Source organism: Apium graveolens, chromosome 9, assembly GCF_009905375.1.
Source record: "Apium graveolens cultivar Ventura chromosome 9, ASM990537v1, whole genome shotgun sequence".
Taxonomy (NCBI): domain Eukaryota; kingdom Viridiplantae; phylum Streptophyta; class Magnoliopsida; order Apiales; family Apiaceae; genus Apium; species Apium graveolens.
In genome coordinates this window covers 264292831-264305263 of record NC_133655.1, presented here as the reverse complement: position 1 = coordinate 264305263, position 12433 = coordinate 264292831, and the positions used below count along the sequence as shown (strand labels likewise).

The 12433-nt window shown below is 32.1% G+C and overlaps 1 protein-coding gene across 1 annotated transcript; it reads left to right on the top strand.

Moving 5' to 3' along the window:
* Positions 1-4152: 4152 nt before the first annotated feature.
* LOC141682645 (putative pectinesterase/pectinesterase inhibitor 7) lies at positions 4153-6336 on the top strand. The gene is made up of 2 exons (XM_074487352.1): positions 4153-5192; positions 5529-6336. The coding sequence occupies exons 1-2, from the start codon at positions 4205-4207 to the stop codon at positions 6215-6217; spliced, it is 1677 nt and encodes a 558-aa protein (XP_074343453.1). The 5' UTR covers positions 4153-4204; the 3' UTR covers positions 6218-6336.
* The last annotated feature ends 6097 nt before the right edge of the window (positions 6337-12433 follow it).

Below are 12433 nucleotides of genomic sequence, written 5' to 3'. Positions count from 1 at the left end.
TTATATAGTTTGTGATTGCATAATTTTTTCTGATAAAAATATTCATTATATAAGTATAAATTTGCAATTGGTGCTAAAATAACATTCTGTAGGTATGAATCTAGAAATTACAATATATATACGATTTTGTTTATATAAAAATAATATAAATATGTGGTATATAAGAATCAATAAACGGGTAAAGTATTACATATAGAATTATAAGTCATATATGAATAAAAATGAATAAAAATGATATATTTAGAGTTATAGCCAGATTTAAAAAAGGATGAAACCAAAAGTTCGTAAAACCGAAAAGAGGTGAAACCAAAAGTTCGTAAAACTGAAAAGAGGTGAAACCAAAGTATCCCTTAAAAGATGATTTCCTTATTAATTAATAATAACACTGTCTAAAGGATTTCATTTTATTATTTTAATAAAAAAATAAAAAAGAATTCTACGAAAAATAGAAATATCGTAATTATAATATGATTTTAATCTATATTTTGATAAAAAAACAATATAGAAGAAAGAGAACTATATGGGTGAAACCAAAATACGGCGTAACCGTACTAAAATGAAATCAAGTACCCTATCAAAAAATAATTTGAAGTTCTACGAAAATAGAATTGTAATCATATTACGGTTTGAACAAATTTTATTATTTTCTAGTGGTAAAAACAAAATATAATTTTTTATAATATTCATACCATTTTATTAAAATGGAATTCTACCAACAAATTAAAAAGTTCTAAATTAAAAAAATTCAATTTAAACACATGGCCTATTTATTTGGTCGTATTTTATATTTCTCGGAACCTATTTAGTTTAGCCAATTTATGAACTTATTTATTTTAAAACATAATTAAAAATAGGATTCAAACCTATAAAAATAATAAAAAATTACGGCTTATAAAAAATTTAAAAATGAGTAAAAATAACACATATACAATTATAAGTCATATAGGAGGAATAAAAAGGGATAAAAATAATACACTTGAGTTATAAAAGGTGAAACCAAAAGGCGGTGGAACTAAAAATAAGTGAATATGTTTCGTTTATTAATAAAGAAAAACAGGTAAAAATAATACATAAAGAATTATAAGTCATATAGGAATCAAAAAATATAAAAATATTACACATAGAGTTACATCATGAATCATAAAAACAAAAAAACAAAGTTATAAAAGGTGAAACAAAAGGTGGTGAAACTAAAAATAAGTGAATATGTTTCGTTTATTTATAAAGAAATACGGGTAAAAATAATACATATAGAATTATAAGTCATATATGAATAAAAAGGATAAAAATATTGCACGTAGAGTTACACCATAAATCATAAAAACAAAAAAACAAAAAGTAATAAAACCAAAAAATAAGTGAAAATAAAGTATCACTTAAAAAATTTATTAATAAAGAAAAATATGTAAAAATAATATATATATATATATATAGAATCATAAGTCATATAGGAATAAAAAGGATAATAATAATACAATTAGAGTTAGAGTTATCGTGAAAAGTGAAACCAAAAGATGGTGGTACCAAAAAAAAATGAAACCAAGTACGAGTTAAAAAAAGTTTCGCTTATTAATAAAGGTTATTAATATTAATATTTATATAAAAAAAGCAGAAATTTATAAAAAAAAATCATGCATACGTTCATCTGAGACAGATCATTTTTAAAAAAAAGGGTGAAGGAATAATCAGAAAAAAAGAGTTAAAAAATTAAGATATTTTGGCGCCAAGTTGACATGTGCGTGTCAGCGTAATTAAGCGTGTTGACTGAGTGAATCGATATTATAAAATTTATCTGTGATGTAGAGATGGTGAAGACCAAACAAACCCTCTACTTCAATCGATTTAGGTTTTATTCGTTGGTGTATGACTTGATGAGTACATCAAGGGAAGGTTAGGTGAGAGTCGATCGATATACATGTTGAAATAGAATTCAATAAATTGACATCACTCATCACTATCCCCAAATAAATATACATACAGATATATATTTATATAAATTCTTTGCCCTACCAATCACAAAAGCCTCAAAAGTCCCACATACTACAATCCCAGTTCTTCCCATTTCAAACTGACGTGGACATCACTATCATCATTTCATGATATTATTTCTTAATTTTAGTCTTTTTGTCCATGCATATTTACCTACATTTGATCAAATAAAACAAGATTTATGAATTAGTTAGTTAATGTGTAAGTTTTACTTCATATATAGTTGGTGTAACTAATCTCTTGCTTGTTGTTTCTTGCATATTGGTTTCAAGAGTTTTTGTGAAATCAGCAATATGCAGGTCGATCATGTATTGTATGATTTGATGCCATGACTATGAGCAGGTCAAGCTATATCATAGCATGTTCCTTATAAATAATATACAAAATTAACTCCTAATAATATTTTTTTTAATAAAATCTACTTGAATTAAATAGAATCATAGGTAAGTAAATCAATAAGGAAAGCAGAAGCTATATTTATCGGTTCCTATAAACATGACTCTGGATGAGAAGTCATGTATGAGCTACTGCTTTAGCAAATTTATACACACATTTGTACCAGCACATTTTTAAGTGCCTGCTTAAATCAACACATTCAGTGACAATCTAATGAAAATAAGACTTTCACTTCCCTTCATTAAACGTATATGCAAGAAACTTAGAATCCGTCTCAAATACATCATTTTCTATACATTACTTATTACAACTTCAATAACAATATATATGCTCATTTCTTATGTAATAATAATAATAATAATAATCATGTACCTTCCAAATAAAAGAAGTTAGGACCTGATTGGTAATTAAATGTTCTGATTACTGTAAATTCATTGTTTTAACTAATTAATTGAGTAAATTATTTTAATTAACAGATTAAATTTAGCTTATTTCAATAAAACTGTTTGATATTCAGGTGTTCAATTATTTTTTTGTACATGGATTCAAATATTTTTTTTAAAATTAACTTTTTGTGACCAAACCGTTATTTCAAAAAATGAATTATCAAACACTAATATTAAAATTTTCATTTGATTGAAGCCCTAATTTAATTCGAAAAATTAATATTTAGTTAAAAAAACTAACTCTCGATACCATTAGGCCAGGAAAAGTAGGTATTTTGGTGCATACGTACGTTGCCTGGCGTAAAAATCACAAAAATAGAAGAAAAAGAAAAAAAAATGTAAGCATACATGGTCCATATAATTTTAGATATATAATGTGGTTTTAATGGTATAAAACCTTGTGACATTAGATATATTAAACCCAATTATCATGCATGGAGATTTTGCAGTTGTAATGGACAGCATTAGGTAAAAAACAGTGAAGAGGCACCCAAAAATCTGGCGGCATGTAAGAATTAATTTACTCACCATTACCTTCAACTACCTATTGGGTAGCAACAACTCGTCTGATCCCACCAATTTCACCTTTTTTTTTGGTTTACAACGAACTACATCAATAAAATCATTTTGTATTAGTTTATATTTCATTATCTTATCTATAGTGAATGTATTCGTAATGATTCCGTATACAACGTAAATCTGTACTAATAAAATTATGATATCTCGGATCATTTTGATCTACTCAAGGCCAAAATAATTAATGAGTAATGAGATAAATACTTTGACTATTGCAATCCAAATTTCTACAATAATGATGGATGTATACTCGAAAACCATGTTTTACTCATGAATGATGACTAAAAGGAATTGCAGTTAGAAGCTGCATTACACATTTTTAGTGCCAACTTATAATTTTACTCAATGTTATCTTACACATTTATATCTTACTAATATTTACAATAAGGACCCTACTTGGGATTTCCCATAATCCATGCAGCAAAATCCAACCACAACTTAAATTAATTAAGTACTGCTTCAAGTTCTTGAATTAAATATACTTGTAATTCGATCGGAAAGGAGCCTGTTTCTTGAAATGTAAGACAAAAATACAAGGGGAACCAAAATTACCGGGTCGCCTAAGAGTTAACCCAACCCCAAGTTAAAGATGAACGCGGTTTTGAATTGAATTTTGAGCTAGAGCCATGCAAGTGGACCTTCAATCTCAAGAATATGAAACCTTGTTTAAATATATTACTTATATGACCACTTAACATTACCTAATCTTTCCCTCTACTCTATATATATGAACTTTAGTACCATTATATTTCTACACATTCTTTCATTCATCTCTAACAATCTCTTCATTCATTCACATGGCCTTAACTCTCAAAATGTCTTGTTCTATCACTGTACCTCTCACTGTTTTTGTGCTTTCACTTTTATTCTCATTCTCTACCTCAGCCGAAGTTTCTCCTCCAATCCCCATTTGTAATTCCACTCCCTATCCTTCTTTATGTAGATCTTCTCTTCCAACCAACAATGCTACTGCCAATGTCTATGATTACGGCAGATTTTCGGTCAAGAAATCTTTGTCAGCTGCTCATAAATTCTTGTCACTGATCGAAAAATATCTAAGTCGACCTTCTGGTTTGACAGCGGGGACGATCGGTGCCCTTCAAGATTGTCGGTTACTAGCCGAATCTAACATTGATTTTCTAGCAAATTCTTTCCAAGTTGTGAATAAAACTCAGACTCTTTCGACATTGCGTGCCGATGATGTTCAGACACTGCTTAGTGCACTTCTAACCAACACACAGACTTGTCTTGATGGACTTGAAGAGACTGCTTCTTCTTGGAGATCAAAGAATGGTGTTTCTATTCCTCTTGCTAATGACACTAGGCTTTATAGAGTTTCTTTAGCTCTATTTAGAAAAGGGTGGGTGCACAACAAGAAGAGAGGGTCATCTAAGCCTCATAAGAGACATAGTGCATTTAAAGATGGCAAGTTACCCTTGAAAATGTCCGAGAAAAACAGAGCGATTTTCGAGACTGTGGGACGAAGAAAGCTTCTTCAAACTGAGACTAATCAAGTTGTGGTACGTGATATAGTGATTGTGAGTCAAGATGGAACCGGCAATTACACCACCATCAACGATGCTATCGCAGCTTCTCCAAATAACTCAATAGCTGGCAATGGCTATCATTTGATTTATGTGACGGCAGGAGTCTATGAAGAATATGTGTCCATTGCCAAGAATAAAAAGTATTTGATGATGATCGGTGATGGCATTAATCAGACGGTGATCACCGGCAACAATAATGTCGTTGATGGTTCCACTACATTCAATTCTGCAACATTTGGTAAGTCTTTATACTACTTGCTTAATATTTCATCACCTTCTTCTTTTACCTTTTTTACAGCATAATGCATGACTAGTAACTATGACTGGTTGATGAGGAATTAATTTAAGGAACCTACATATTGAGCATTTAAAATTTACAGCTTCCATACTTGTTGCAGAGAGACAACAATACACAAACAGAGAACAATCCCTACTTAATTGGGGGACAAACTAAAGAAACAAAACTGCTTAGCTCAGACAGAATTTTAAAACAATTTTACCATAACTACTTCTTGAAAAAGAAATTGTGAGTGCATTACTAATCATTGTTTATGTCACACATTCAATATTGCAGCTGTAGTGGGACAAGGATTTGTTGCGGTGAACTTGACCATTAGGAACACAGCAGGAGCAATCAAGCATCAAGCTGTAGCGCTACGCAGTGGCGCAGATTTATCAACCTTCTATAGCTGCAGTTTTGAAGGATACCAAGATACACTATATGTACATTCCCTGAGGCAATTCTACACAGAATGCGATATTTATGGCACAGTCGACTTCATATTTGGTAACGCAGCTGTCGTGTTTCAAAACTGTAACATTTATCCTCGCCTTCCAATGTCTGGCCAATTCAATGCCATTACTGCTCAAGGCAGAACTGATCCAAATCAGAACACAGGCATTTCGATACAGAACTGTAATATCAGAGCTGCTGATGACTTAGCTTCTAACAATGGAACTACCAAGACATATCTCGGTAGGCCCTGGAAAGAGTATTCAAGGACTGTTTATATGCAATCTTACATAGATACATTGGTTAATTCTGTTGGATGGCGCGAGTGGTCTGGAGATTTCGCGCTAAGTACACTGTATTATGCAGAATATAGTAACAATGGGCCTGGATCGAACACTACAAGTAGAGTTACATGGCCTGGATATCATATGATTAATGCAACGGATGCCGGAAACTTCACAGTATCAAGTTTTTTACTTGGAGATGATTGGTTACCGCAGACTGGAGCTCCTTATTCAAGTAGCTTGTAAAATGAGTGATGCTCATTGTATCTTTGTCTCAGATTCTTATTATTCTTTGAAGGTCTTTCGAAATCAAAATTTATTGTAGCAGATGTAGAAACAGTTGTATACTTTCTTCATATTCATTACATTGATGTTGTATTACAAGAATAGCAAATGCTTAAGCATATGTACACTCTGAAATCTGAATTACTTTACTATTGATCTCTAAACTTTATACTGACTCGCTTACTTTCAGATCAAAATGTTTGAGTCTAAATCTTGAACTCGGCCTGTATGATACAGTCATACCAAGTACTAAGAGCAACTCCAAGAGTTGCAACAAACTCCTAAATAAACTACTATTATATGCACTTCTAAGTAATTTATCATGACCCAACTCCAACAATCCTTCTCAATTAAGCTCTATTTATTTTAAAAATAATTATATGCACACTAAGCTATACTGCACCTAATGAAAGAGCTGATCATATTTTTGAAGAAAATTACTATGTACGTACTAATATAAAATTGGTTGTGGAAGCATTATATGCCCCTCTATAAAAAGAAAAGTTTTGAAGATTTTAAATTTGTAGGGAGGCATAAGAAAAGTGTGATAGATGATTTTTGTGTTAGTTTTATTAAAATATGACTTAGGAGGGAGGATATAGTAGCACTTAGAGTTCTCTAACTGACCAAAAGGTTTGCATAAATTTTTAAAAATATTTCTACTTTACCTTTATGAATCACATTAATATTAGAACTAAACCTTTCAAGCAAAAAATAAAATATAATAAACCTTTTCAAACTGCAAGTATAATCAACTTTTAAAATCACAGTACAATACAAATTTAGTAATGTTCAAATAAGTAATTTATGATTTAAAATAAATAAATGAGCTGTAAATGATAAATAGATGAATAGTTATACAAGTGTTTGAATAAATTTACTTATATGTCAGAATATTTTTATTTAAATAAATTAAAATAAATTATTTTTAAATACAATTATTTTTAACTCGTGAATTTTAAATTAGATTAATATTTTTAATATATATATATATATATTAAAATTAAAAATTAACTTTAAAAAGTGAAAAATTGAAATTAATTGAGAGAAAAATACATGTTACTTAACATTCAACTAATGAGCTAATAAACCGTAAATTCAATTTTTCCCCTTTTCCCCAGATTCGTTCATTATTATGCTTTTAACAAAAAAAAGATATAATTTCAATTGTGAGATCTTAAATCTTTTTTTCTCTCCATTCATGTGAGAATTTTCCTGTGTCTCTCGTGTCCTAATCTTTGATTTGGGAGCATTGTGAGAGTTCATTTGATGGCAAATATGGGTGACTTAGACGATCACATGGCCGGGCTGGATATCGACGAAGAGAAGAATGAGAAGCTTGTGTTTGATGAAGATGCTGAGATGGTGAATAAGTATGAGCTTTGTCTGGTTGGTTCTTATCGAAGGAATCCATTAATACTAAAGCAATGAAAAGTAAAATGACGGACATTGGAGACCTACAATGGGTATTACTATAAATGAGATTGATGTCGGCTTAATTCTGTTTCAATTCTATCAAAGGGAGAATTTGCAATGGGTGCTAAGTGGTGGTCCGGGTGTTAGGAGGAAACCCACACACATATTCGAGATTCAATTCTATCAATACGGAGTGCACACACACACAACAATATATTTGACGTGTAAAACCCACGTCCCAACTTGTATTATTAATCAAAATAATTATCAATAATACATCAATACGTAACACCTCAATGATGTCCCAAACTGATACTTGAGCTCAAGCATCTCCCGCACGATACCTAAGACGACTACATCTCTTAAGCATACATCATAACAATAACATGACTATGTATATATAGCCATCACAAACCTAGCCAACAAGACATACCTAATCTGATTACAATAATAATTATCTGCCCATACAATTATTACCCATTCCCATTATGATAATAATTGTCAACACATACAATTATTACTCAATCCCATTATAATAATAATTGTCAACATATACAATTATTACCCAATTCAATTATGTCTTGTATCACCAAGCCTATACCACATATTGGGTTTAACCCCAACAATCCTCCCTTTCAACCTAATACTCCAGATCAGGTTGAATGGTAACCATCAAAACATCAACGTCTGTTCGCCGATGCCTCCCCTCGAACAAGAATCCATTCATCTCGTTCTTTCAACTTTTGAGAATCACTAAGGCCCGTATAGTGACCTCAAATAACTCCAGACTACCGTTCTTCATCCTAACGGCATATCCATCCACAAAATCACGTGCATCAACCACGAGTGTCTCCTTTCAGCATTGAGTCACCCGATCCTTACTTTCACAATCCTTCAGCCTTTTTTGAAGAGCATCACGAGTATCATCCAAAATTTTTCACCTGGTCGATCAACCATCAAACCATTGAAACTATTGCAATGATCCCGTCCATCTTCCACCCCGAGTCCGAACGAATTGATCCACAGTGCAAGTCAACCCCCATACCGCACATAATTTTGTCAGCAAATCCATCAACGTACTCCCCCATACCAATTGAACCTCGAACTTTCCTCCAGCCCAATTCATCGCAAACCTCGAACCTCGGCTCTTGATACCACTTGTTAGGAGGAAACCCACATACATATTCGAGATTCAATTCTACCAGTACTGAGTGCACACACACACACAACAATTTATTTGACGTGTAAAACCCACGTCCCAACTTGTATTATTTATCAAAATAATTATCAATAATACATCAATACATAATACTTCAATGGTGTCCCAAACTGATACTTGAGCCAACCAATGCTCCCGCATCTCCCGCACGATACCTAAGATGACTACATCTCTTAAACATACATCTAAATAATAACATGAGTATGTATATATAGCCATCACAAACTTAGCCAACACGACATACCTAATCTTACAATAATAATTGTCAGCCCATACAATTATTACCCATTCCCATTATGATAATAATTGTCAACACATACAATTATTACTCAATCCTATTATGATAATAATTGTCAACAAATACAATTATTACCCAATTCAATTATGTCTTGTATCACCAAGCCCATACCACATATTGGGTTTAACCCCAACACCGTGGTCTTTCGATAACATTATACTGGTGTTGAATGTGATCCCTCTTAAAGAAAATCCTGTCCATGTCCCTCTATGTTTTTTGAATATATGGATTCAAATCCGATCAGGTCTAATGATTGATGTTGTGGATAAACAACTGGGTGATTTTTTTGGTAAATTTTTAATGTATGATCAGAAGAATGATACTAGTTTATGGAGAGATTGTATGAGGATTAAAATAAAATTAGATATCCGTAAGCAATTAAAAAGGAAAAAGAAAACTAATCGGAGGAATGGGAATGAGCTTGTAGTTCATTGCAAAAATGAAAGGTTGGGGGACTTTTGCTTTGTTTGTGGTATGGTATCTCACACTGACAGGTTTTGTAGGAGATTTCTTAACAACAGGGGGTGATATCATCAAAGAATGAGGAAGTTGGCTGCGCGCTCCACCGCGACGACTTGCCGGATAAGGGAGGAGTAAATGGTTGAGGGAAGACGGTGATGCTGACTGAGATTCTAGATTTGGCGAGGCCAACAATAGTCCGAATTATGGGGAAACAGTTGCAAGGGGAGAAAGTTTTGGAGATCATCATGGGCGAGATAATAGGATCAGCGTGAATTTAGAGAGAAATAAATCAAGTGATCCAGGTTTCAAAATTCAAAAGTCGAATAAGGTGGAGCCAAAAAACAAACAGGTTCTTATGACTGGGTCGGGTGAGGGGGAGTTGGATGGGCTTACGATTTTAGAAAAGAAAAGGAGGGAAGAAGTAGAGGCCCAAGTAAAAAATACATACAAAGATTCTGAGTTCCGTATCTGTAACAACGTTGACTTCTCTAATACAGATGCTGCTCTTTCTGCAATAGATTGTGCTACATCTAATACTTCTGATTGGGGAATGCCCAGACAGTTCCAATTTTGGGAGACTTGATAAAGGCTCGTAAACCCGACTTTATTTTTTTGTCTGAAACTCTTGTTTTTAGTAGTACTATAAATGAGCTCAGCTCTAAATTTGGTTATGCTAATTATTTTATTGTTGATCGAATTGGTAGAGGAGGGGGGTTGGCTGTTATAACGACTCGTATTTTTGTATTATTAAAAGTGTAACTGTTGAATAATTAAAAAAATAAAATATGTGTATTGGTTCTGTCAGTTGTGTGTTGCCTTATTATTAATTATGTGTGGTTTATTGGTATACAAGGATTAATTACATAATTAATTGCTGAGCAGCATTATTTTGTTTTAATTGTTAAAAGTGATTTTATTGAAAATTTATTTTCATAAATATTTGCATTGCCTCTAAAATTATTTTTATAATTTTATAATTTCACTAATTATTTTTGAAAATTTAGAAAATTTAGAAAATAATATTTCATCGATTATTTATCCCTACATGATTTTCCGATTGTATGTATGTGTAAATTCAGTATTAAATTCTAGAAAGTTTCAAAAATTTCGAAACTCATAATTTCTTAAGTATGGAATATTTCAAAAATTTTAAAATTATTTTAAAAATTTTCCGGATTAAATTCACCCGCAAGTTTGTTCGTTAAATCGTTAAATGCGGGTAAATGTTAAATTTTTTTAAGTTAAAAAATTATTTTAACTACGAGAAGTGTACTATATGATATTAAATGTTTTATCACTATCGTAAGTATCGATTATGTGAATGTCCATATATATATTATTATACGAGTCGAGTTTGTTAGATTGGTTTAGTTAGATTTATGAGGATATCAAGCATGTCAGAATAACTAAATAGGGTATTCTGTTACTGTAGATTCCGGTTGAGGTTTGCGAGGACTGAAGTCAGACTAAAGAAGCTACCCTAGGAATTCTGAGAAATCGTTGCAAGGCAAGTACCCCTGACCATGCTTTTATGGTTCAGTATATATGAATGAACTATTATCTTATTTTTAAACAGGAACAAAAACGCTTTAAGTTACGTATACCCTGTAGTTAAAATTATTGGTTTAAAATCTGTTTTGGGGAACAGTAACTTCGAAAAAGAAACAAAAACTGAAAATGATTTTTGTGAACAAGATTTATGTGTGCTGTTGAATGAACTGTTTTAAACTGAGATAGGTACAAGTAATTTGAAAACTGGATAAAACGATCATATATTGGATAGATAAATGCCAAAGTGGTCTATTGTGGTTGCGTAAGCGGCTAACTCGGTTGCGTACATTACTTAACCGATTAGTCCAGCAGGTCAGAAACCTAGCTAGTCTCTGAGTTCTGGAACAGGTTTTGTGGGATGGAAGATGGAGCCATCGGGTGTTGATATCCTGATCAGCTGTCTTCACACTTGAATGTCTAATACATATCTGATTTGGTTTTGTGATTCCCATAACGGAATAAGTAATTTATACTGTTGAGATATAAATGTGAATAACATGCTAAAATTGGACTATGGTGTTTACACAACACATAACTATGTTTGCTTAATAAAGATCATGCTAGTTAGTGATATCTAGTTTAATTTTATTTTGTTTGATAGAGATTTTCCATGATTTACAGATTACTGCTTTATAATTCTGTTCCTATAACTGTTTGGTTTAAACTATTTCTACTTTGTTATTCATATGTTGGTACTGCTGAGCAATTATATGCTCACCATTGCAACCTGTTATATATATACATATATGTCATAGATGCCTAGGAGACCAGTTCGTCATGTTTAGGGTAGGACTCCGGTACCACCGGTAGCAGGATCAGTTGAGGTAGTTTTTTGAGGCCTATTTTAGGTCTGTGAGTTGCTGTAATAAGTTAGTATGTCAGACTTTTAAATAAATGGTTGTTGTAATTGTAAATAGCTTAAATCATATTTGAATCTGGAAAAGATCTTGGTATTGGGGTTGTGATAGTGTAATAATAATAATCTAATAGTTTATACTTGTGGTTTGATATAATTAGTGACGTCAACTCCCGACCCCGGGGTTGAGGCCGTCACAGTTGGTATCAGAGCTACAGGTTTAAGTCCCTGATTTAAGTTAGGATTAGAGTCATTAAGGTATAAGTCAGCAACTCACAAAGAGGAGCGAGTTTAAGAGTCTAGTCGAGGGTTCCGAAGGCATTACCTTGGCATTTATCGATGTTTTGATAGAACTTCCCTAACTTCTATTATGTT